The 27572-nt window shown below is 43.5% G+C and overlaps 1 protein-coding gene across 1 annotated transcript in view; it reads right to left on the reverse strand.

Moving 5' to 3' along the window:
* kif26ba (kinesin family member 26Ba) overlaps nucleotides 1-27572 on the reverse strand; it is a 118096-nt gene that overhangs the window by 38406 nt on the left and 52118 nt on the right. Inside the window, exon 4 of the mRNA XM_035381528.1 lies at nucleotides 15245-15411. Coding sequence (XP_035237419.1) covers nucleotides 15245-15411 — 167 coding nt within the window. The remainder of the gene's footprint in view (nucleotides 1-15244; nucleotides 15412-27572) is intronic.

Raw genomic sequence — 27572 nt, forward strand, 5'->3', positions numbered from 1 at the left:
AGTATTATTATTACAAGAAATGCTGGAATGAACTACTGTAGAACAACTGTTCTGGTTAAAACAGCAAACCAATTTTACAACACCTATAATTAAATTAAGTGATAAAGCTGCTTCTGAAAATCCTTCCAACAAAAAATGAAAAAAGAATCCAAGTAAATAAAGAACGTAGGAGTGTTCCTGATTACATCGGGGGTTCTTAAACTGGAGATATCTGAGAGTGCTGTTTCGCTTACACTTACGCTTACAAAGTGGAAATAAATAAACGCACTTACACACAAATTGGCTGCACACTTCCATTTAAAGGTGATTGTTTTATATTCAACAACTACATGCTTATAAATAAGTAAAACAGTAAGTAATCATCTAATAACCTGTTCACGCCTGGAGTGCAAACTGGAAGGTTCTAGATTTTAATCCCAGCTTCGATACTGCTGCTTTAGAGAGGGCAGGGTAATGTTTATATAAAATGTAGAAATAAACAGAGCTGGCTCTGGTGGCCCTCAACAGGAAGTGACCTGGGGTAATCGATCGTGAACACAGACCGGGGGGTGGGGGGTTTGTCAGCTATCGCAGACCAGGGAACCGGCGCAGGGTAGTATGTGTGTTTGTGAGTGAGTGCATGCGTGTGTGTAATAAATGTGCACAACTGTACTGTACGCTGTACAGTTTTATGGATGCTCATTTAGTTTTAGTTTTGCCAGTCTTTTTCAGGACCCTGACCTGTTGAGGGTTTTAGGATTGTGATTAAGCTGTTACGCTTTGACAAAAATAGAGAGCAATAGAAACAGGAAATGGAGTCAGCTTATCCAGCAACATTACAATACCCTCCTTTGTCAGTAACAACAAAGATAAGGCATACTTGGAAGAAAGTAATGGCTAGAATGGCTTGATTACAGTTTCAAATTGAGATACATAAATGCACAAGAGCATTGGCAGAAGCATAACAGAAATGTAGACTCTTCCACAGGCAGTAAGTGCTCAAAGGACATCTGTTACTTGCTAGTTTGCTTGCTAATGCCTTTGTCCTCTGGCATGAGCGGCTCCCAGAGGACTTGCCATTTTTTATGTGCCATTTCAGATAATTTACTAACTAGTTAGTAAATTACTACTGTAAGTAGAGGGTATTTTGTTTTTCAGATGCAGCTAGCTAGCAAGCTTAGAGCGCGTTGAAGACCTTAGACAGCACTTGTAACAGAGGTTTAGTTAACATCTATAGCATATAGTACATGCATCAAGGCTGTTTAGTTGACTGAGTACTTTGCTTGCCCCGTTGTAATATGAATTGGTCAGCCTATTTATTTAAATATTGGCTAATACTAACAGCAATTCGTTTTATAGTACAGTATATCTAAAGGGAAGGCTATGTAATGCAGGTTTTAATAATGTGTGCATATTTGTTCGTACAGTAAGTAGGCATGCTATGGTGAAGCAAAATAAAAATCACTCATGCTGAGCTGTGATGTTAAAAGAAAATAAACCACTTAGTTGAGTTAACCTTCAGCTGTGCCTCAAATGCCAAATAGCACCATCCCATTTATTTGCATATCATGCCAAGGTCTATCATGAGTCATTCCAAAGGCCTTTACAAACCTGGTTACAAAAATTCACCACTTCTGCCTCACCAATCACTCTCCTTTTCTTTACTCTGCCTATCTTTTCTAGTCTAGCAAAACACCCCTTGGAACATCTTTCATGTAGTAATTACACCTTTTACTTGACTCTGACTGAGCACAGCTATATAGATACAAAAGCGCGTAGGTACATGACAAAAAGAAGGGACGTCTTCAACTGACGTGTTAGTCCTTTGAGATTTTTAGACTGAACAAGTTCTGGATTCTTCTCTAATAATCAAACAGAGGAAATTACAGATTTATTTAAAATGGCTATCCTTACCATAACACCACATGCAGCTCATTTTAAACAGCACTTTATAAACAATGAATCAGTTTCACACATGGATGTCACTGCATGTACAAAAATGTAAAAGTAGGAATAATTACATCAAAATACATATTAAATATATGAAAAATATAGGTACACATCACATTTCAAGGAAGCAGATGTTACTTTTCAGAGGGATTAATGAGATTTCTCAACACAATCTCCTAATAGGAAATGAGGATTCTCAGACTAAAAGCATAATTCTGCTCTTTATCTATTTTTGTTTGTCTCACAGTCCAGAAACAGAAACTCACACACCTTTAGAGAGACAGAGAAACACAGAAGGGGAGGGGGGATTCACAAAGATACCTTTATTTTCAAGGCACAAACACTTTGACAGAAGCAGACACACAAAACCAAATATTAATATTAAAGCACACATATTAATACGCAAACATCCACAAAATGTACCATGCATGTGCTTCAGTATGTACAGTATCTATCTCTAGATATACCAGTACATACATACACACATACAAATGTATACAAACAAGAACACAAGAGTGGAAGAGAAGGCTGTGTTCTGTTCCCCATGATCCTGTAGGGAGCGTACCATGTCGCTCAGAGTAAAACTGCTGAAAGGTCTCACCTGTCCATCTGCTTCTGCAGGCCTGTTGAGAGTAACGCCCGAATGCTTCACCCACCCTGCCCAAAGCTCTACTCCAGCATGCTTACCCCCCCACAGGTCATCTCATGATGGATAGGGTGAGGAAGAGAGAAGAAGGGAAAGACAGAGTAGGAGGGTCGAGGTGAGGGAGGAAGGGAAGTGGGACGAGACATTAGGTAAAAGAAAGAAGAAATGCAGGAGAGGACATGAGAGCGAGAGAGGAGACCCAGGAAAAGGAGAGCATGAGTGCAAGAAAGATGGACTGAGGAAGAGCGGTGGGACGCGAGAGAGCCGGAGAGACTCACATGGCCGGCTTCTTCAGAGCCTTGTAAACTCATCAGATTTTGTCTGCTCTACAAAGGACCGTGCCACTGCGCCTGCCTCTTTTTCTCCGACTCTCCGTCTCCCTCCCTCTCAGCTTTCTCATGCTCACTTCAGCCTTCTTTGCAGGAGCTCTGTTAACCCGCTCCTTCACCGTCGACGCAAGCGAACGCACTTGCGCGCCCAACAAATTGTCGCAGTCCGCCAGTCCACCGACAAGGAAGTGGCGTCTCGGCGACACAGAGTATGTGTCCAGAGAACTGTCTCCAAGCTGTCAGCGACAAGCAGCGTCTGACTGCAGCAGCACAGGGGGAATCTTCACTTGACACCTTTTCTTGAAGCTTTGCCAAACAGACTCTGGCAAGTTTGGAGGAGACTGAAATGTATGTCGGGAGAATGCGTTTCACTTAAGGCATATCTTTAGCTCTTCAGAAAAGCAGAGGGAGAAAAAAAAAAACAAGGAAAAGTTGGCACAAGGACCCTGGCCTCTTGCCAGAAAGTACAGAGAAGACAGGAGAGAGAACACAAGAGTTGGATTTAATATATTTCTCTCCCAAAGGATACAAAACACCACCACCACAGGAAGAAATCACGAGACAAATTCAAAGCCAAAATAAATCATTTATTTTAAAAGATGTTTTGTTCTTATGTTCATGTTATTTCAGTTTGTAGAACAGTAAAAATAATTATGAAGAGCAAATAAAAATAGAGAGTTCTGAGGCTTGTGGTTTGATGAAAAAGTTACTGGGAAAATCTGGAAAGAGTGAGGTTCAATCCTGTTTGGACTTTATGGTGCACCCAGCAAAAAAGGCCTGAACATATTGAAAGAATAAATATGAATAAAAATATTTCAAAGACCATACTGGTAAACTGAATGGATTATCTCACCTTTCTTATGACAGGTTGTCACCCTAGCATGATGGTCAGTAATTCCTTGTAAAGCTCATCATTGAGTAAAATCATGCCCAACTCTAGTCATGTATAGTAAAGATGTTCTTGTTGTACACAGTCAAACTACATAATTTTTAAATCTGACAACATAAATTTTAAAACAGTCATCTGAAATTGCCAGATAGACACAATCTCAGAGAGCCTCAAGTGTTTTCTAGTGATTTATGTCCCGTAGTTCAGAACGGCTCGCTGTGCACGGGTGGGTGGAAACCGGGGAGTTGTAATCACACCATGGAATGCACATCTTACGCACTGAGGAAATGACAGGATGAACACTTTCAGGAAAAAGGCTGTTACTGTTAATGCCTTGCAACTGAGAGCCAGAGATGGAGCAGTCTGATTCCTCTCACTTTTCTGGTGTTTCCTTCGCTGTGGGACCCTAAGGGCTCCATCAAAAAAGAGGTTGCCCATCGCTGAATATGGTAGGGGCGAGAGCTAGCCTCTCTCTGCTAACCACTCTCTATCATGCTTGCTAAGAAAAATACCCTCACTGTCAACACTGTGACCTGTATTCACTGTTAACATGATTTACCTGTATAGACCATTTTTCATGCTTGTGGTTGTATTCTAGAGCAAAATAAACTACAGTACTGAATATAAGCACTTGGTTATTGGTGTATATTAAATTACTTTTTTTTAAAACATCAAAAATTGAGATTCATTTTATCAGGTAAAATACACATCCAATAAGATCATGCAATTATTAGTTTCTGGAAGTTGTTTAGTTGAACATTACAATCACACACAAAGCTAATGGTAGGGTTTAGCTGGGGCTATTTAAAAACCAGAATCTTCAGCCAAACACCCTTCAGTTTTTTATGTGACAATAATAATATCAGTACCATTTCTATTGTACCCAACACTATACCCAGTGGTCCAAAATGTTATTAATGAATTGAATGGTTTCTTTATTAAATGGGGTTAATGATTGGGGCCATAAAGATTTCTATTTGCCTTTTTTTCTGATTCCTCTAATCATTCGCTCAATTTAACATTCTAAATTTCCTATTGCATCTATCTGGTGGCGCTTCATACTTCAGATTTGCACCTTTGAGAAAAGTGTCTGATTTTCATAATTCATGCCCAGAGTCACCAGAGAGTAAAATCAATAGATTCCTTAGTTGCAAAGTAAAAATTTAGCAACCAGCATTGAGAGACACTGGTCTCTTTTGAAGCTGTAGCCGCTAATGGAAGCCTCTTTTGGTTTCAGTGCTGGTGCTGAAAATGCTTAATGAACCGTTAGCACATAAATGGTTGGGGAAGAAAATGTTTTTAGGGCCTGCAGTAAGTTCATAAAGATGAAATGAAAGGTTAATGAGCGTCTGTATTTGATTTATTCCCACATTCGGCGGTGGTTGTGAAGGACAGGGCTCATCTTTGATGGTCTCTCATCACAAAGTTCAAAGACTGATTTCTTAGAATACTGGAAGAAGTCAGCTCATTTGTCGTGGCACCAAACCATAATGCGTGGAGTCGTGATGCATAAATTTGGAGCGTGAAATTTCCTCCAGTGCAGCAAAGGGGAATTCAATGTCTTTCACTTTGAGATGCCTTCTGAAGAAAGCATTTCACACAGCTATTGAACACAGCTTCTGATAACAGTGGAATGTTTCAAGTATTTGGGGACATGACAAGCTGAGCTTTACATACAATACACCACTGACAGGATTTTTAAAGCTACCTAGAGGTTGTTTCCACTATCGAACTAAAGTGTTTTGGAGTCAGTCAGGATATTCTTGAGGCAATTTGTGTTAGTCTTGTTGAAAACATCCTGGTTTTTAATATTTACTGTATAGTTTGGAAATCTTGGCTATAAATGCAGGAATAATCAGAGCAGAATTGTCAAAACTGCAGACAAGTGAGTGGGTAGGCAGCAGAAGATTTATGACTCAGCCCTATGCAGGAAAGCTCAGGCTGTAATAAATGACCCTAGCCACCGTCACCATTCTGACTTTGAGGTTCTTCCTTCTGGACGTTGCTTAAAAAAACCATTGGCAAAACATAGCCTGTACAAAAGGACATTTGCCCCTATGCAATGCAAACCTACTCAATTGGACATGATGATTATGTTGGGACCGTGTATATTTCGCAGCAGCATGTTTTATGTAATGTCATTTGAAATTAGTTTTTTGAGACATGAAATCTGTTTTTAATACTATCGGGATGAGGCCAAAGACAATTTTCCAGCCTCGTTTGGACAATACATTTCTATTCTATCCTATTCTGTTCTGTTCTGTTCTGTTCTAACACCCTCCTAACCCTTTTCATGTTGAATGAAATTTACAATTGACTTATTCCCCTGAAAACATAGTATAAAATGATCACATTTTTTACCGGGTCTCTGATTCCGAGGAGGTGGGCAGGCTACTTAAGCTCTCAGCTTCGAGACAAGAGAACATCGAGGCCAATTAGGCACGGTCACCGCGAATCCGTTCGTTAGGAGCCGCGGAAATTTCTCGCTTCGGCTCAGCTCGTTACGAGGAAATGAGGAAGCTCTCGGTGAGTCTCCTGCCCAGTGTTGCCGTCGCAGGGACCTCCGTTTTAAAAAGGCGGGATAATTGAAACGATTCTGTAATAAATGTGCGCTAGTTCACGTAAGACAGGGTGCCTGAATGATCAAGGCCCTCTGGGAAAGCTTCATCGCTGAGGACAGGCAACTGGGGGAAAAGCCTTCCTGGCCCAGCAGGTAAGCCGGTGGGCACCCACAACCTCGAGCTACACAGAGCTGGCCCTAGGGCTTCAGTGAACCCTAAACCACAATCATGTTGGGGCCCCAAAGTACTCCAACATAAAAACATTTAAATTGTTGTGTGCCCCAGGGATGGCCCTAAACGACTTTGTTTATGCCAGCGGCCGATTCTGGAGCTACATTACAAAGGCATATTCCCACTTCAGTGACATTCAGTTATTCTACAGAGGGGAGAGGAAAAGGTCTACAGACCAGTGGCCTGGAAAAAGACTGCAGTCAAGGTAGTGCAGGAAATAAAAGCCCACGGCTTTTGCTGCCTTGGAGCAGAATGCCCTGTTCATTATTATACATGCTGTATACAAAGCTGCAAGCTGCCATTAACTACAACAGGGCCATTAGAGTCTGCTCTGAGATTGACATTATAACCCACCAATAGATACAATTCAGGTCACTTTACCTTTTTTGGTTTGTTTGTTTTTTTTCTTCTCTTTCCTGCTCTTGTTTATATTTTGTCGAATTTTACACCACAGTCAGTGTTTGGGCAAGGAAAGCCACCTGATACACTGGCAGAAGATATGTGAGCTTCCGTTCCATCAGCAAAAAAAAAAGAAGATATAGGTGGATATTAGTAGTGCAGTTTCATTTTTCACTGAACCTCAGTGACCTTGGATCAGTATGATTTTTTTTCCCACGCACACCGTTGTTACTGCCTATAACGGCTTTCAGTGTTTCCCAGTGGAAGCAGAATCCAAGGTCAGGTTTGACACGTTACAGCAAAATGTGTGGCTGGGCTCAATGGCCTGTTGTCATAATTAAACTGCCTTGCAGTATGTCCTTCGGTATGAACAACCACTGGATTTACGTTCATATTTTCACACATAGCAGACCATTTACATTACATTGTCAGTACTTAATGTAATTTACAAGAACCAAGATTAAAATCCCTGTCAGGACATTGTGTAAACACCTATTTTTCTGTGGTCCCCTTGAGTACATACCATTAAATATTTTTTGTCCTAACAATGCAAAAAAAAAGCAGTGTTTCTGCCATTAAACTTGGGGTCCAATGTGAATCTGGTTTTTGATGAGTAACTCAAATAAGTGGGTTTTATTTAGTTCTTAACCGATTACTAGTTCACCTTTCATTGATAATTACCTGGTTATATCTTCTTTCAGAAAGGAATGAGCAGTTGAGGGCAGCTGTCCTAATTAATTAAGCCTAATTAGTTGTTTAATTGTTCGATGCTCAATAACGGTGAAAGAATTGCATGACTAATTACACTTAATTACCCTGAGAATAATCGGAATAATCTGTTTAATTAAGAGACACAAATGCACGAAAATGCACTGAGGAACAGCTTTCACGTGAAACTTTCCGTCAGCACACGTGCTGCTCTCTTCCACGAAAAGGCTAATCAAATTCAGATCAATGTTTGGCTTAATTCCCAATCAAACACTGCAAATCAATATTCAGCTGAAACCTCATTGACACCTAACAGATCAGTATTCAGCTAAAATGTCAACCAAACATAGAAGATCAATGATCAGCTAAAATGTCAATCAAACATAATCCACTGAATCCAGCAGGCATTTAAAGCAGCACAGGCAATGTTCCAATAGTACAAGGAAGGAATGACCGTGAATGTATTTCCTCCAATAAGAAACAAGCAAGCATTTCAGAGAATGGGAACATCCATCCTTTTTTACTTCATCTGTCCAAAGTGTAATAAACGGATAGAGGCTGTATCCTCCTCATCTCTGGGGATGAGAGCCGCTTTGTTCCGATCCATCACATCCGGGGACGGATGTTTGTCATCGCACTGCTAATGCCGTCTCTCGCTCAAATCCCACATTTCTGCTATTTGCTAAATGGATGGAATCAGGAGCTTTATTGCACTGAATTTAAAGCGGCCCCTTTGCCTGTTGTAGGCCGGGGGAAGGAAGATTGCTTCATTGCTTCGACCAAAGGATAGCCACCGTTCTTTGAGGACTTTTATTCCATATTTTCCGAGTAGAAAGTGAATGGTCTTTGAAGCGTCACACGGTCAGGCTGCGACTCTAAGATCGTACCACGGGCGCCTGGCAGTTTTTGTTTTTGTGCGCTCCCCTGGCTGCTACGCTCACCCCAGCGGGGTGTCAGGGTTCCTAAGGCGCGAAGCAGGACTGAGCATGCTCACTTGCAACCTCCCTCTGCTTCCCTGATTAAACGTGACCGTAAGTGGCAAAGTCAAGCTGAAAACAGTCCCTTGCACGAGACTGGATGTTCGAAGTGACAATATTAAAAAGAAGAAGAAAAAAAAAATCATTACTACTTCATTGCCCCGCCAACCCAAAAATTGACAGCAGCCGCCACGCAGGCCAACGGTAATTTATTCAAAAGGGAATCCTGTCACCGTCCCCCCAATCGGTGCTTCATCTCCCCGCGTCAGCACGCCACCACTGCATCTCTCCCCCGCGCTGAAATTTCGCCAGTGGAGCAGCCGCCATCAAATGCTCCCCCCCCCCCCGCCCCCCGACTCCCTTCCTCCCCCGGGGGGAAACGTTTGCGGAATAAATCAGGCCCGCTCTTTCGGCGGTGACATATTCCGAGTGAGAACACTGCTAATGAAGGCTCTCGCTCCCCGCGCGAGTCTCAGTCCCCGCTGTTCGGTGGCGCGATCGATCATGCTGAGGGAGGTGTGTGTGCGCGCGTGTGCGTGTGTGTGTGTGTGTGTGCGTGTGTGCGTGTGTGTGTGCGCGTGTGCGTGTGTGTGTGAGTGCGTGTGCGTGTGTGTGAGTGTGTGTGCATGTGTGTGTGTGTGAGTGTGTGTGCGTGTGTGTGTGTGCGCGTGTGCATGTGTGTGTGTGAGTGCGTGTGTTTGGGAATGTGTGTGTGTGTGTAGTGGGAGGGGGAAAGGAAAAAGGTCAGCTCTGTTATGAGAAGGATGGGGGACTACCCTCAGCCCTTCTCTTTTGGGTAGCCGAGGGGGGAGGCAGTCAGGGTAAATGGAGTCTTCGCTTCAGTTCTCAGGTGATTAAGGAAAATTTGGTTTGCTTTAAATGCATGAGACTCTGTGCGTCATGTGTCCAATGAGACAGAATTGGATACAGAAATGCCGGTTTTATATGACTGCACCCACCACCAGCACAACACGCACGTTCACACAGAGAAACGCATGCTCTACGCATATGTTCATACAAACACATTCACGCCCGCACACACAAAAGCTCACGCATACAAATTCCCACACAGAGCCCTTTCTGATCCTATACCTGAGGGAAGAATGGAAGGAGGGAGGGAATGAGAAAGAGAAAGGATGGAGACATCCGAGACCAATAAAGACCCCCTCCCTCCCCTCCCCCCCCCATTCCTGCCCTCTGTCAGAAAGGCAGTAGAATAAATGTGGTGTCAAATAAGCCAGGCACATGCCAACACACATTTGAAAAATCCGGAAATGTGAAAACATTGTTTTTTTTGTATTGTGAGGAGTACAAACCTTAAAGGTCTGAATCCCATTAGAACTAGCTCTCCTTTGCTACTGTAATTAGCAAGGGTGGATTTCACCTCCAAATCCCCCAGCGGCCCTCCCCACATATTCCTGTTTGTGTCCCATCACACTAATGATCTCGGGGGGTGGGTACTGGGGGGAGGGGTGTAATGGGAGAGGACAGACCAGCAGCCCCTCTAAGAGGTTAGGTTGTGCACGGTTGACCCTGCCATTGTGCTTACCTAACCAACCAGCCGTTATTATAAACCAAGACGTGTGCTGGTAGGGACAGACAGGCTGAAGGGAGGGGTAGGGGGGTAGGGAAGGGGGGGGGGGGGGTTTGTTGAACGTGGTGGGGGGGAGGGTGGGGGGGAGGGCGGGAGGGAGCGGGGAGGGCGGTTGTAATTGAGCCATGGGCAGGTTGTCTTGCGGACCGCAGCGCCGGAGCGCGCCGTCACCATGCCAACACACCTGGGACAGACCGCCGGGCCAAGCTGTCGCTGTTCTGGAGGTAAACCTTGTTGGATTCCAGCCTCGGCGGGAAAAACGGCGAAATGCTTCAATTCTCGGAAACCTTATCGATTTCCATAAATGCAAACACGTGTAGCTTTCGGACTGCCAGCGTCCCAGACACAAAGCAATATCGCATAACAACCGCATAAGAATTCACTCAGCCCGTGTCTGTGATCGCTGCTCCGACTGCAAAAGAGCACACTGTGCTGCAGTATGGTTGAAATAACAAGATGGACCAAATTGCTCAATATTCTGCTAAAAAAGAGACACGGCATTTATCTTTCATGTCGACAGATGCTTACTTTTTTAAAAAGACATGGTGAAGAGCATGAGCTATTTTTTTACAGCAAGCCACGAGGGTCCCAGTTGGGGGGGGGGGGGGATTTTGGAAGAGCAGGAAGTAAGCGAATGAGCCAACCTGTGTTCAGCCCTAATGTGCATGGTCTGAGAGTTAAGCATGGCACAGTGGATTGGTCAATGGCTGAGTTGTATGGGTGTGGGTGTGGCATGGATGTGACAGGCAGTTGTTTGGGCATAGCACGGACGTGACAGGTACTGGTTTGGGCATAGCACAGATGTGACAGGTACTGGTTTGGGCATAGCAGGGATGTGGTATGTTGTAGGCACGGGTTACGGTGGGGACATGGCCAGGCTTGGTCATTCGGTATTGTAGGTTTGACCAGGCCTGAATGTGGCACAGTGTGGGTGCAGTACAGTGACCCGGTCCGGTCCGACCCACCAAGCTGGTTACTGAACCCTTTCTGAAATATTCCAAAATCGCCCAAGCAGCTGATGGCTCCACAACCAATAAATCCTGGGTGGTGGGTTGGGGATGCACTGATAAGACCTCCACCTTCAAAGTACCTCACATGAGTGCATCAGTGGCTATAGACCTGGCACAATCTCACAAATGTTTGTATAATGTGCAGTCATATAAATAAACATTTTCTTGTGTGATAATTTTCATATTGTATTTGTATGTGAAATCAAGAAGCTGGTGACTCTGGGCGTGTGAGGTTTTTGTCTTTCTTTTGCTGTCCTCTCTGTTAATATTCCCCTGGCTGATCACAGACAGAGGAAGGAAAAAGAGATAGACTCACTCTGTTGCTCTAGCTAACCGCACAAGCTTCTCTCTGATCGTTGCTCTGGAACAGGGATTCATTTCCAGCGTAGCAGTGAACAGCCAAGCTGCCATGGCTGTTTATTTAAGAATCTGGAATCCTGCTTTGATGAATCATGGGTCCATAACATCGGTCCTTGTTTATGCAGCTAATATTTTCCGGCTTATTAATTAGGAACTTGATTTCGAAATGATTAAAAAATTACAGGGAAAATCTGAGTCAGTGGAAACACACAAATCATAGAACCCAGAATTGTGATTCCAGCTAATTCAGGCTATGACGTCTGTGCTATAAAACACAGTACTTTAAGAAAAGAAAATTATACCAATAATAAAATGAAGTTCACAGGATTTCTTCGATACAATTTTAAATGGAGGAACAAAACTGTCCTGCATTCTCTCTCATTGAGACCTCAGTCTCTCCTTTGGAAGGTGGGGCTTTGTGGGCATTGTCTACATTTGTGGCATCATCACCTGATCATGCACAAGCTAAGAAAAAGAAGCTTATGTTCTTCATAGAAACTGATGCAGCCCCACAGAAACCATTTCTCAGAGCAAGGTGAAAATTTAGCATTTCATCTAAACTGCCTTGAGCTGCAACTGACTGAAGATTCCATAACTGACTCACAGCATGTTGCCCAAATGCAGATGCTGTATGCCTGACAGTGAAGTGGAATAATTCATCCTGTAAAATACTCTAGCCAGCCTCTTTTCCCCACACAGGAGGTAAGAAAGGGGGTCCAGCTTTCATGTGTGTTCTCTGTCTTTTAAAGTAACAGTAAGACTTTTCATGGTTGAAGTGGTCAGTCCCAAGTTATTCTTCTATGAATACCCCTTTGGGAAAAACATGCAATATGGGTGGTCAACATGTTTCTTTGAAATATTTAGTGCCTGTTGTCATACAAAGAGAGTGTATGTTTTTACTCCAGATTTTGAGGAGACAGACATCTGTGCTTTGAAACGAATCCTCTCGGTTTAAACTAAACAAACGTCTCATACTTTACTAATGTTCGCCTAACTCAAATAAGTTATGATGAAGTCTACTTATTCTATTAAGATAATATTATGTAGGAGTGGGGCTCACTGATACTGTACTCTTACTAAGAGCAAAGAAACATTTACTATTACTGTGGCAAGACTAAGCCTTTAGTAATGATGCAAAGCTGGAAAAATGTAAACAGAAAATGGGTAAAAATATCAAACTGGAACATTTCCTGTGGGTCTAATTTAAGATAATTGTTCATACAGAATTTATTAATATAAATAGTTATTTTACTCTTTACCATAATGTCTACGGTGTAATCTTTAATAATTACTTTACTTTAACCAAGGTGACACAATGATATATCACTACCGGGGAATGGCCTTGCAACTTAATATGAACCAAATATAGGGGACTAAGCAATCAATCACTTATTGAAATCGTAAAATTTTTACCTTTTATTCTGACATTTTGTTTTTGTGATATTGCCACGCAGAACTAACTTAAACTTTAAGCTGCCTTTGATCAATGTTTTTCTTCTTCATATGTACACTGGCCATATATGCTAATTAGTTCAGCTCAAAAGTACTGGAAAAATTCACCATTATAAGCAGAGAATTCCCTGGAGCAGCTGTGTTAAGTTAATAATTACTGCTATTGTGCCTGCACACATAATTCAGGGCACGCATAATTCAGATTAATACAGAATCACTGTGACCAGAAACAAGCACACAATCGATGTCAAATGTCAGAGGCGAAAGGAACAAACCCTCAGGAACCAACATGGTCCTTCTGGGTTTCTGGAAAAAGCACACCTTGTTCCCAGTGCACGGGGAGCTTAATATGGAAGGGCGGGCCTGGCTTCAGTTCACTTTTAGTCCAAAAGTTATTCTTGCATTCTCACAATCGTGAACAGGATTTGACACTACTTCTATTTTCATTGTTCTTATCCTGCCCTTCAAGTGTCAGACACCAGTGTGTTCTGTTTCTCCTAAAACTTTAATAGATGCTTATATTTGTTATACATTACAGGCTTTTTGTCAGGCTTACTTTTGTTAGACATTGTTAGGGCCAGAGAAGCAAGCACTGGATCCAGAGAGATCCAAGGTTTTATATAAATATATACCAACATTTTGCTCTTTGTCAAACAAGTTCTTTTTTTGCTTCATTTGAGTGGAAAGTACCAGAACTAAGAGCAGAGCACAAGTGGGTTTGGGATGAATTTGGGATTAAAGCAGAAAGGTCACTCTGTGTTCCTTGGTGTTAGAAAACTTAATCACACCTCAGGAGTGTGAACCATAGTCCTCCATTATCCTGCACACACAGCACAGGATTCTGGAAGCATTTGAAAAGATGAATGAAAAAATAAGTACCAAATGTGAACTCTGTTGGTTTCTAAAACTAGCCTCACTAATCACAAAGTGTCCTTCTAAAGAACAATTTAACAATGAGGATATCATTCTGATGCAGAACATCTGCTTAGCACTTCAAACTACATACTGATTAAATAGCAACCAGCAAAAATTATCTTCTATGACATTTATACAGCAGTGTTTATACACCAATAGACTTTCCTGGAAATTCTTTAATGATAAAAGCTTGGTGGAAGTTTATGTTTAACATACATTATGCAGAGACTAAAGAGGGTTAGGGAGCCACTATTTTATAGTCAGCCATCAAAAGATGATTTGATTGATGAATTGTTGATTATTCTAAACTTATTGCATTATTTATTTCTTACTGTAAACTATAGGCTAAGTCATCTTTTAATGTTCAGTATTTTCATAACCTCTGTCAAATGTTGAATTACCATTGCTTTATGGTATTATGTATTATGCATTATGCCCAGGTTCTTGTGGAAAAATAATTCCATTCTGAGCAATAAATGTTTCATTCGTTAAATCATCCAAAGGTTTATAACATAACATACATTACATGGAGACTAAAGACAGGTAGGAAGACACTCCTACAGGTCATGAAATGTGTGAGAGAAATCATCAAGCTTACAGTACATTGTACCATATGCTGGGTTAATTTAATTCTCATGAGCCCAAGGGAGATCAAATTTATGCTAAAATAAACTCTCTCAGAATTAACATAACACTTAATATTTTACTGTGTACAGTATATAAAGTTACATTAACAAATGTAACAAATGTTTTTGTTGGGTCGATTGACTTAGGGACTTTTTGTCCCTTATTTTACATTTCTTTTACTTTGGAATGCCCAGCTTATTGGCCTGTCTTATTGCAGCGACCTCCCGTGTCAACTCAAAAGAGCGGAGGTTGGCAAGCGTGTCCAGCATGCAGCCAGCTGCTGCCTCTGTCCCCTCAGCCAGTGCAGCAGAAAGAGCTCATCTGCTGCAGGCAGGCCACAGGCAGCCCGTGGAAGAGAGGGGTCCCTGCTGTGTGATGGGGAAAGGGAATCTGAAGACTGATCTGGGATCAGTCTGAAAGGGCCTCAAGGCAGGCCTCTCTGCTGGACAGTGCACATACAATGGTACTGTTGATGACACGCAAAAACCTAACAGGTACTTCTGGCCACTGCCAACTGAAAAATGTGTATATTAGTTGTTTGTTATGATGTAAGCTGTGTTATGTGCACACACACATTCTAATACACACACGTCGCATATCGCAAATTGGCATCTTACCTTGCAAAGAAGGAGGCGGCGGCCGAGGTGCCACTAGGGGGCGCTGCGGTGACCACTGGGGCCTGGGGGGTGGGAAAGCTGTAGGGCGGCAGCCGGTCGGCATTGTAGCGGTTGAGCACGGCCTCCGTGAGTCCCTCCCGGCACCCCTCCGAGATCATCTGGGAGATCTGGACCCGAGACAAGGAGGGGGAGGCGAGGTTAAGAGGCTGCAGCCATGGTGCGAGCCATTACAGATGTACAATTTCACGCCTTTCAGCAGAGTAAGATAAACTAGGCTCGGCACAGTCGGAGGCCACCTACACACACAACACACAGTGTGAAGCTATAGAAAATGGAATCATTGGTTCACACTTTTTGCACGCTTACCCAGGGTGCTGTGCTTGACTTAAAATTCACGTGTTGTGCAGTTGTACCTCAGATGTGCAGTACATATATAAGTACTTATTAAGGTAAAATATGAATGTTCTTTCTTTATTCTCAAGCATCATCAATCTGTTTTGCTTACTTGCTGAATTGGCTTCTATTTCGCACCAGGTCTCTTTAATCTCAGTGGGAAAGCATAGTTAACAGCACTTACGTAAAAGAGAGGATATCTGGAGCGGTAAACAGCACTGCTGTCTCACGACAATATGGTACCAGGTTCAAATCCCAACTGAGGACCTTTCCTGTTGTCTTTTCCATGTTCTCCCCAAGTTCGTGTGGGTTTCACCAGGTACTTTGTTTTGCCCCCACAGCAATAGGCTACCTGGACAGTATAAATTGCCTGTAGGCATGAATGTGTGAGTGAATGGTGTGCGTTGCCCTCCAATGGATTGCCGACCTGTACAAATTGTATTACTGCCTGTCACCCACTGCAAGCTGGGATAGGCTCCAGTCCCCCTGTGTGACCCTGACCAGGAATAAGCCATATAGAAAATGGATGGATGGTATATGCTTTACACTTAAGGCATTTAGATCTGAGGTCATGAATATGAGACAATAAATATAGCTGTAAAATAGTAAAACATATGTGCATATAAATACCATGAAGTAAAAGCTGAGCGTGAGTGCTTTTGTCTCATATTCAACTCTGGATTTCAAATCCAAATGCCCTAAGTGAATAGAAAAAATAACTAATTTCACTCCACCATTACCATACTTTTTGGGGGCACTGTGTATACACAAGTTGTGAAGTCTGGCAACTTCTTAAAATAAAATATGTTTGACGTCAAACTTAATCAGACAGAGAGAGACATTTGAATGAATATCCAAGCTTATCCAGGCCTGAACCCCAAATAGACAAGGAGCCTTTAGTTCCCTTCTACATAGCCCAAATAAGGACAATGTTCTCACCGGAGAAGAAACAGGCAGACAGAGGGGGTTCACCAGAGGCTTCTCTTTGTTTATGCGGTGTGTCTCGGTAACAGAGGTCAGGCTTGTGATGATAAACCACAGGGTGAACATGAGAAAAGCCAGGTATGTTTCATAGGGCAAACTAGGCTCTGAAAGTGTGTGTGTGCACGCGTGCCTGCATGTGTGTGTGTGTGTGTGTGTGGCTCATGCATGTAGACCAAATTCTCACAAGTATGGTCCCTATGTCTCGCAGGCCAGCGATGAATGTATTTTGCATTTTGGAAATTCAATTTTTATCTAAATTCCTTGGAATGCTTAGAGCATTACCCATAGTCACGGCACACTGGACATGACTAATAGCCCTCACCACACTGGCGCATTTATCAACTAATACCGTGTCACATGATGCCCAGGGCAGGCCAAAAATAAGAATGAAATCACGAGACCTCTGATCTGTGCCCAGTAGCACACTATCTGAGGTCAAGCAGACAGGAGAATCCAAATCGAGGCCTGCAAATCCTCCCTCGCCCCATCCTCCAACCACTTCCCCGTAAAACGACCGACGCACTTTAAAGTTGACAAGCTGACAACACTGTAATCTCCAGTTCGGTCAATGTGGGCACCCTGGACTGCCTTAATAATAGGCCTCCTGTCATGCATAGAGATTAGGCCTATCCGCTGATGTAGAGGATGAAGATGAGGGGCAGCATGGGGAGGGGGGAAGGGGGGTTTGTCGCTAAAACTGCCCCAGACCTGTTTAAGGCGACCCCTCCAGAGCGCCTCCCATGAGTGATGATCCACACCTCCATATTGCCACACATTTACACGCTCCCCCAAGGGAGCTAAACATTGCTCCTCCACACGGCAGGGGAGAGACAGAGGTGTGAAAGGGGGAGATGGGAAAATGCACAGAATTGATGTATCACAACAAATACATCTGAGTAACTTTTTCTGTCACCGCTTCCTGGTGGGGGGGGGGGGGGGGTGGAAGGGGGGGTTCATGAAGCGGGATTACTGAGTTGCATTGAGTAAAAGGTCTTTTTACTTTAGTCCATGATCCAGATTTTGGCAGGTTTTACTCAGTGCAGTTATCCAGCTAACTTATTAATCCTGCTTCGTGAAACAGGGCCCTAGACCCTGAGACATCCATGTTGTTTTCACCCCTCATTGTTTTGGTAAAGGACAAGGCCTCATTTTTCCCATTTCTGCCCTCCCACTGACCCCCTAACCCAAAAAAAAAACAGCAGTGACAGCAGTGTTTACCTCACTGTAAGCTGAGCAGAACACAACAATAAGGATGAGATTTCCAACAGGCCTTTCCTGTCTATTCTCTCTATTTAGGTCTCCTATGAGCCCTGTCACCAGCAACCCCCACCGCCCTCATTGGGTGTCACGCACTGGGAGACGAGGCTTGCGTGACAAGAAGAGTCACTGCAACTGAGGGCGTTTTGGGAGGAGAGGCTTCAAGAGCCAGCAGTTTGAGTGGGGCGTCATCGGCGCCATTGGCGTCATCAAAAACACCAGGGGGAGAAGAGGAAGGTCCCAACCACCTGATGTATTGGGCAGCTGCTGTGCATATTCTGGGTGAACCAGATAAAACTGGCTTTTCATAAATTTAATTACACAGGAGCAAAATCACTATGACTGCTGGCTGAAATGGTTTATGTAGGTTCAGAAGAGTCATTGATTGATTTATGGAGCAACACAGACTGTTATACAGCATTTGCCATTTCAGGATGGGGGATTATATTCATGTAGTCACAATTTATACCAGTGGCCCATTCGCACTGTAAGAATATAGCTGATTGATTCATTGCTCCCTACTCCTTTCGACTTTGTCAGGAGGAAGATGGCACCCCTGTCTGGCCGTGGCACAGAAGATGGGCACTGCTGCCACCACGCCAGTCAGATCACTTGGGAGCATGGGGCTCATTTGCCATCTGTTGTGCAGGAATGAGAGAGAGGATCATTGAATATCGCGACCATCACTCAGATAGATTTTCCCTCTCCCTTTTTCGCTCTTCATTATTTGTTCTGTTTCTTTCTCATATGGCTCTCTCTTTCTCCATTGCTCTCTCTCCCTCTATTGTTCTGTTACTTGATTTTTCTGTTGCTCTCTCTCTCTGCCCTCTCTCGTAGCTACAGTAGGAGAGAAAGACCCAATTGTTCTCCTCAGTGACAACAGTCTGGATTCACCTTAACTGTGACCTTCACGCACAGTCCACTTTAACAGATGGCTAATGCAGCGCAGATTTTTTTTTTTTTAAACCCTTTTCACCCAGCTTTATTGTGATCGTGAGATATCCAAAGCTAATTTCAAGATCCTGAGATAAAAACAAAACAAAAAATTGCTTTCTATCCCACCCTGCCCTCAACAAGGAGCTGCTGAGTGACAGGGTCTGCCTTTCACTTCGTCCTTTGATTTATTTTGTGCCCAAAGTGCGACATTGTGTCCTTCTTTCATGCCCTTCCACGGTCAAATACAATGGGTTTTGAAAAGCCCAATTTAACTAGCAGCTTGGTGGGAAAGACCAGTCACGTTTCGTGTATTTAATGAAAATGTTCACAAAAACATGTATATTCCCTCATTTTCTACTTCAGTTCACTCCCAGTGCAAGCCTAGTTCATTAAGGTGCCGTTAATTAAATCAAATTTTAAAATATGCAGGGAAATACAGGAGTAAATTAAACCTATTCTTGAAAATGATGTAAGCCTCAACCCCATTGGCTGATGGGAGAGAGGTTTCAGCTCGGCATTCCGAGCAGCGGGGCTGGGAAGTGTGCAGTTTTATGTCTCACAAGAGGCCAATGACTTAACTGAGGGCCAGTCTCCTACCTTGTGTGACTGTCCTGATTTTATTTACTGCTCGACCTGGCAAGACTATAAAATCCCACACAGAGTCAGAATGCATTTATAGATTATTGATTGGATGGCTTTATGGCTCGAGTACAATATTTTGTTGTGTGTGTGTGTGTGTGTGCGTGTGCGTGTGTGTTGAGTGACTGTTGAGGTTCTAAAAGTTTAACTGCAGTGTTATGAACCCAGTGAGCCATTCCATCTGCTCTGTATTTAATGTAAGAGAAGAAACTGGACTGGAGTGCAGCTCCTGCACATAAAAAACAAAACTAATAAATAAAAAATCGGAAGATTATAGTAACAGTTCCCTATTGGAGATTAAAATTGGTTATTACTGATTCTCATGTATACTAATTTTATTCATGCCTTAATTAGCATAAAAGTATTAATACCAGGCTTGACGTAGAAGCAAATATATCCAGCAAAACAATAGATATCATTGTTGTCACTATTAGAAGCTTTTTAAATCATTGAGGGGAAAAAAAAAAGACATTGCACATTTGCTCAGTAAACGCCCTTGTGAAGGACAATTTTCACAAATGAACGTCATACATGTTCAGCAACCCATTTACACCGCGGATTTTTTTTTTACAGGAGCAATCGAATGAAAACCCGTGACCCTGGAGGCCTGTGGGACGAAAAGCCGTGGCCATTACACGACGCGCTGCCCAGCGCCCGGCGATCAAATTGGCCTCTGGTCGTGAGTCCGTGATAAAGCTGACAGAGGGCCTCTCTCGCCTTCTTTAATTGCGCCTGAATGAAAAACGATGGCGTGCGCCTCGGAGCGAGCGCCATCCATTCATCACCGCGCGGCGCTCGCCCCGCCGTTCCCGCATTTCTGCGTGCGCCCGTGGGCGGGGGGGTCAGCGCGTCGGCGTTCAACAGCCCGTCTTACCCCCCCCCCCCCCCCCCCGTACCCCTGTAGCCCCCTGTGGCCCCCTGGGGTGCGAGGTGCCCAGGTGAGAAGACAGGTGGGATGGAGATGAACGAGGAAACGGGTGGGTGTCGTTGAGGGAATCCCCTCAGTGGTGCATTTGTGTATATGTGTGTGTGTGTGTGTGTGTGTGTGTGTGTTACCCAAATGATTGTAAGATAGTTAAAAATAACCACCGAGCAAGAAGTCCCCTTGTCCCACCCCAATCCCAGCTTCCCTGTCCTAGCCCAGAGGGGGTGCTCATTTGTCTTAATTAAGGTAGGAGCATTTCAGCCCTCCCCCACACAATCCCTTCTCTCTTTCTCACTCTCTTCCCTTATTCTTTCTCAGGCTGCTGTAGCGGCAGAGAGGGTACGTGAATCTGAGGCGGAGGGTGTGCTTAATCCTGAAGTTTGGAAACAGTCACATGTTGGCGATTAGAGCCAGGTTTTGCTGGAAGAGTACTGAACTGCAAGGGCAAATACAGCGTGTTCACATTGGCGCAGTGAACTGTGTTACGATAAACTGGAGGTTATTATTTTGAATTCAGTTCCATTTGCTTCAATGTCTTTATAATCCCCATGGTAAATATGTATGATTGTACTCATTTATAATATGTAAATTCAGTATGTAAATAAAGTTAAAACAATAACAATTACATGAGAGCTCCAGGACCTCCCATTAATGCAAGATTTTGCATGGAACTAAAATAGTCCTTGATTTTTCATATTTTATTTCATCCCTGTTTGGAAAGCCCAGTCGTGTTTGTAGGACAGTCCCATCGCAGAGATATCCTTCATCAGTTCGGGGAGGGCACACTAGTGTGCGCATCCTGCGGAATGCCTGTTTCTAGCCGCCCTCTCAAGAATGCTGTTTCTTTTTTTTTCCTTTCTCTTTTTCTATATTTTTCCGGGTCTCTCTGGGGTTCTGTCAACTACAAACCTTGACAAGTGGAGGAAAACATTGCTTGTGATGTTCAATGTCAATCTGAAGCACAACATCACTTCATGGCTACTGGTGCATGTCAAAACTCAGCTCAGCGTGTGCTGGCAAGGTCGTAACGAGAATAGAGACTTTCAGCGTCATGGTTCTTGCATCCCAGTGGCACTGGGCATTGTTAGCCAAATAGAAATGCACAGCACAGTGACATACAGCAAATATGACAAGGCAGGTTCATACCAAAAAAATCTGCTTTCTTGCCAGAACTGTCTTTCAAAAAGCGGGAACACTCCCCTTGATACCAGCTGACGGGCGTGGCAGGAGGGTGTGACGGCTTCACGTATAGGCTTCCATATGTTTCCTTGTTAGAAAATTCTTTGTTAAATAGAGCCAGCCCAATGTTATTACCACGCTATTATTTAATTGTCTACTATGTGGAACATAGGCAATACAGCACGGGTTTGTGAATACATAACATAATATTGTGCTTGATAAACTGGTCCTTTCTGTTAGTGTTTAAGACTTTCTGTGTCTTCAGGATGGGGGGGGGGGACACAAAAGAAGTGGAGAGGTGGGGGTGAAGGTGGGGTTATATCTGTCCCTCTCTGAGTGGAGAGGGTTTACGGCAAAGTGCTCCACTCTGAGTCGCTAAAGGGAACGCAGGGCCTCATAAAGAGCATTAAACTCTGTGTGTGGCATTGAAATTGTTGTTGTAGCCCGGCCCGTGTATCAGGGGTAATTTTCGCTATCTGAGGAGCCCGTCAAAGTGATGTTCGAGGGCTTCCTGCACTCCAAAGTACTCCCTTGGGCACATGGGCAGAGGAGAAGAAGTGAAGGGAAAAACAGAGCTGGGGCCAAAGTAAACAGCAGTGAAAAGAGCAGAAGACACAGAGGACTCATTGAGATGAAGGCGGAGATAGGGGGATTTAACTTTCATACGCAGAGAGACAGAGACAGAGAGACAGAGAGGGGCGAAGGCAAGAGGCCAAAATAGAAAGAAGAGAAGGGGGGAGCGAGAGTGAGAGGCCAAAAAGAAAAAGAGAGAGAGGATGAATCAGAGGAGCTGGTTGTTCTGCCATTTCTTTTTTTTTTTTTTTTGAAAGAGTGATGATCAAGGTCAATGTTGTCCGAGGCCCCAGTCAGCTGTTCCCTCTGTCTTATCGCCAAGAACATCCTGTTTGGTTCCCGCACTTCGCCAGTCAGAGCTGCCAGGATATCTGACTGTAAACAATGGTCACCAAGACTGAGTCCTCACAAGGTTCTGCATGCATGTTTCCAAAACTGGAAGGCTGAGGTGTTTTTTCAGCAGCATGCTTTCAATGGCATAGTTTTTCAGTTGATATAGAATGCATGGAACTCTCTGATGCATACTAGACAGGGGATAGTCCCGGGATACTTATTTTAGGCAGAAATGGAAGGTTAAGAATTTTTTGATAACCACAATATAGTGGGACACAGTTCCAAAACATACAGTCCGAAATCAGTTAGACAGGGAAGACCCCAAAAAAAGCATGAAAAGGACCAATTAGTCTGAAAGTTTAATGCTCTGATAAATTGAGATTAATGCTTTTTAAACAGCCTATAATACATGAATGTGTGATACTGAGTATGTGAGAATATGCATTGATGTTGCTGCACTTGGATTATCCCAAACCAGTTTCTTACCAGTTGATTATTTTGCATTGGAAAAAATGTGTCTGATGTTAGCGGATGTTTCACTGGACCCTAAGGATAATTACCATGTTATTAACATGTCAATAACACAATATGACTGTTTGATAAAAGTAAGGATACACATATTGTACACAGTTTTGTTTGTAACACATAGGTCTGTGTTCATTGGCTGTTCTTATTAACATGTAATTACATGGTGTAAGTCTATATTTTTGTAGCATTATATTAAGTGCGTGAATCTCACTCTCTCATACATGGTGTAAAATACTTTGCCGACAAATAAAGAGAGGAATTTACTGAATGAATCTAACTCTGCTTTTTTCTATTTAAAGGTCCTTCACCATTCGCCTGCTTTTGATTTATCCCTGCAACAAAGATGCACGCAATGGGCCTCATGTACAATGCAATGCCTGTTTGCCAAAAACAAAAAAAGCGTTTTTTTGTTTGTTTCTGTTTTATTCCCCAGAAACCGCCAATCTTGTGAAGCCCATCTATGCTTCAAATTAAATTATGGACACAGCATTCCTCAGGCTAGTGGTACAGTATGTAAAAAAGTCGCTTTTAAAAAGAAATAAATAGCAAGCTTGTTTCGCAGTCTGCAGAATCAGCGGCGACAGTATATCAGGCAACAAGCGTTAATTACTGCATGACGGGCTACTTCGAAATGACGGTAGTAGATTACCGTGCTTGTAGAATAAAGAGACCTTTTAAGGCTGCTTCTTTTTTTTATGAGGACAACCTATTCTACAAGCAGGAAGACACACATCTCCATTCATTTGGCACAGCAATGAATTCCGCATATCAGCGGTGATTTATTGTTATCATCCTTATTAATACCCAGAAGTCCTGCGCGGATGGATGTATCCCCTTGGATAATGGCGGGACAGCGGTAATGGCTGCGTGCTCGGTCCTCATTGGCCGGCCCATTTGTTTGATTTATTATTCAGCCGTACTCTCTTCCCTATGAAAGGTCATTAGTGTGCAAGTCACATGGTGCTGGGAGAGAGAGCGGCTCCATGCTGATCCGCTGCCCACAGTTTCCTTAATCAGGATGCACATGTACTGTACCATTGGCCCACATGAGTCACCAAAATAGTGAGCAGTGTGCATGTAGACATAGGTTTGTGCATGCGCAAATGTATGTGTATGTGCGTGTGGCACGTCTGGGTGTTTGTGTGCACAAGCACGCAGGCTCTTTGTTCTTGTGTGTATGTGGGTGAAGTATCTGCATATATTTGTGCCCTTTGTGCGAATGTGCAGTGGAGCAGGGCGGCTAACAATCACCCTTGTGTAAGCACCTTTTGCCAGCTATCGATGTCAGGACAGCTTGCTTTCCCAAGAGTGTTTTAGGTAAACAATCCAAGGGTAAAAAGAGCACAGGGAGAGACCATGGATTTGCAGTCAGGCTAATTCATTAGGAGTTTTAAAAAATACCTGGCTGCTGCTGTAGCTTGTGTGTTTAGCAAACACAACCACTGATTTGTTTGGGATTAGGGGCTGCATTAACTTCCATCAGGCACTTTGGCATCAGACACAAGATGTTCAGGTATTTTTAAACAGTGATTAAGCTGCAAACAGAATATTAATTATAGTAGTCAAGAAAGCAGACATACTATAGAATTGTAAGCTTAACTATGGTACTTAACATGAATTCCTTCAGTGTATTTCCTTCAGTATAAATTGATCATTTTCTAAATTTGTGCAAGTACACAGTACAATGTCCAGTGTTAATTTAATAATTAATAGACAATCTAGTGGGATCAAATTTTATCTGTTAAGAGGTGAATTAACACTGGACATTGTACTGTGTATAAAATAATTTTGAATCGATTGTCTAACACAGGTATTCATGTTTCTTCCACTTTATAATATAATGTATATAATGTATAGTTCTGTTTCTAGGCCAGTCTCATCAGCAGCCTTTGTGATGTTCACATAAGCACACCCTTTCCTCCTCCGAAGCGCTTACTGCCAGCCACAACTGCTTTACTCACTGCAGGCTGAGCAAAGCCGAGCTGCACAGCCGGTGCATTGAAGGAATACGCTTTATCTCCAGCTGGCTTTTGCAGAACACCGGTGCCCGACTGACCACAGGAAGCCGCTGGTGTGTGACGAGACACAGACAAACCGGCCAACCGAAATTCGCCCGCCCGGTGCGATGCCCCGCGCAACTGCGCACTGACCTGTGGCGATGGTGAGCGGGCTGGCGCTCTCTGGATTTCCCACAAAGCCTCGGGGCACGTCTGCAAGTCGAAACACTGTTTCTACCGAGCCACCGGGCGGCTCGAGTGCCTACGCTAGGTTACGTTACCATCTGCTAAACAAATTAAAAAACAGTGCCGCTTCACTGAACCTGTCCTTCTTCCCTACTTTGCGTTCGATGCCATAGACGACTGTGTTTCCTCTCTTGTTGATCTAGGAATCCCTGGCACCGGTCATGCTTGGTCTTCATTTCACCCTGCTGCTCACACTTATCAGGTTTGCTGGAAAGCTACCTGGTCTTTACCCTATATCATCCCCAAAGAACTGGAGCTCACCATAATGTCTAGCAAACTACCAATTTACTGACAAATGTGAATCATTTCAGCAGCTGGACAGTTGTTGCAAAAGAAAAAACAGCCAATGAACAGGTAAAAAAAAAAATGACTTGGAACAGTGTCAACAAACGTGATTTAGAACAGGAGGTTCTGAGATCTCACTAATGGGGATGGCGAAGCCATCCATGCGACAGAAATGCAGTAGACGGATGGGCTGTCTACCTTCGGTCACTCCCATCCTCTGTCATGCGCCAGCTCAAATCACCGTATTCTCAAAGGGAAAAAAAGATCTTTCCTTATCTCCTCTCCCACCTTCCACTGTAGCCAGAACACTTTGATAACGGAATTCATTAGTGCTGTGTCGCCCCCGGCCTTGAAAAATGACCTTGAATGAAACGCAGCACGAAAAGGCAAATGTGTGTGAGTGACTACGTAAGGAAGGCTCTCCCAGTAGTTTTAATTACCCTCTTTTGCGTTATTACTGTCCTACTAACCTAGTACTGTCAGCCACTGGTTTGTATAAAGATGTGAGGGCATGCTGATAAGGACTGCATTTACAGTATGGTGTGGCCATTTTGTAGTGTGGCGTGTACCATCTCTGTTCTATCTGTGGCTCGCACCTTTTATTTTGTCTTCATGCCTTTCTTCTTCTTTCTCGGTTCCTTTCTCTCCTTGTCTCTTTCTGGCATATCGTTCATACGGGGCTGAAGACAGGCTCTCGCTTTTCCTCTGGTTTCCATATTGTGCACAGCTATGTATCTCGGGCGAACGATCAGTGTGTGTGCTTTGCCGCCAGTCACATTGGACATGACTAGCCTTGTGACAGGAGTGGGTCTTATTGCATTTGTGTTTAACGTGAGCAGAAGCCAGAAACTGATTCGTTCCACAGTCCTGGTTAATGTGGAAATCAGACAGAAGTAAATCAGCTGAAAATGTGCTCCTTTCTTCTTTCATCAGTTGAGCTCCATCACCCGAAACCCCGTGTAAGCTGAACAGCATTTTTAAAGTCTTTTCTTTACTCACTCTTCACCATCAGAATCTGTGCATCTGTGTCATTACCTTTGATCTAGCTATTCTTTCTGTTTCACTGCTATCGCAAGCCTCCCTCAAGGCTAAAATGCTGTATGAGACCTATGCTCTCCTGTAAGGTGCAACACAGTTATCGTTTTTTAACTCATTTTTTTTTACTCAATAGTCATCTGCCTTGAGACAATAACAACATCAAGCACATTATACACAATGGCAGAACCCGGCCTCTGTGTACTGCCTCCGGCTTAGACAGAGCACTCCAGAGTTAATGAAGAGTGCCCATTTCTTGCTACAGTTACTGAGTGAGTCACAGTGGCCAACAGACTGTTAAATGTCTTTCTACATCAGGCCTTAGGCTTCTGCTGTGGCCGACTGATGCCATTACCAATTCTCTCCATGCCATACATGTACAGGTAGTGGCAAAAAGGCAGAAACACTTGGGTAAAAAACTTTATTAACAAACTTTACTGAAAGCATGGGAGTTACACCATGTTCTCGACAGTGACAAGTGCACAGGATGCGCACACTCAAAGAAGCCTACAGACCTGAGTGCTTGGCTCCAGCAGTAAAGGGTTCTGGTGGGAGGGAAGGGGTGTCTTACACAAGGACAGTGCTCTTCTCCACTGAGCATTTGTGCTCACTGAATGCATCAAACCATTCGGTGACCACATGTTGCCATGTTAGCACCAGGGACCACCACAATGTTATGCACGTCTTGACCTTCTCGGTCACCAAATCTGCACCCAATCAAGTATTTCAAAGGGGGAATCTGGAAAGACATCTGAGACAGTATTTTTCCACCTCCATAAACAAGGTATGAGTTTATTGACCTTCTTGTGGAAGAATGGTTCCGCCTTCCTCCAGCAGAATCCCACACATGGATTCTACGCCATAGCGATACAAGCTGTTCTGCTGGGACACGGTGGCCCAACTTCATGTTAGTAATTTAATATTGGGTTTCCACCTGTTTTGGTCATCGCTACCTGTGTGTCCATATGGACAGTAGATGTTTGTACATATGCATAGAGGGGAGATTTATGTAGGCCAT

This window comes from Anguilla anguilla, chromosome 1 (genome assembly GCF_013347855.1).
Source record: "Anguilla anguilla isolate fAngAng1 chromosome 1, fAngAng1.pri, whole genome shotgun sequence".
NCBI classification, from domain to species: domain Eukaryota; kingdom Metazoa; phylum Chordata; class Actinopteri; order Anguilliformes; family Anguillidae; genus Anguilla; species Anguilla anguilla.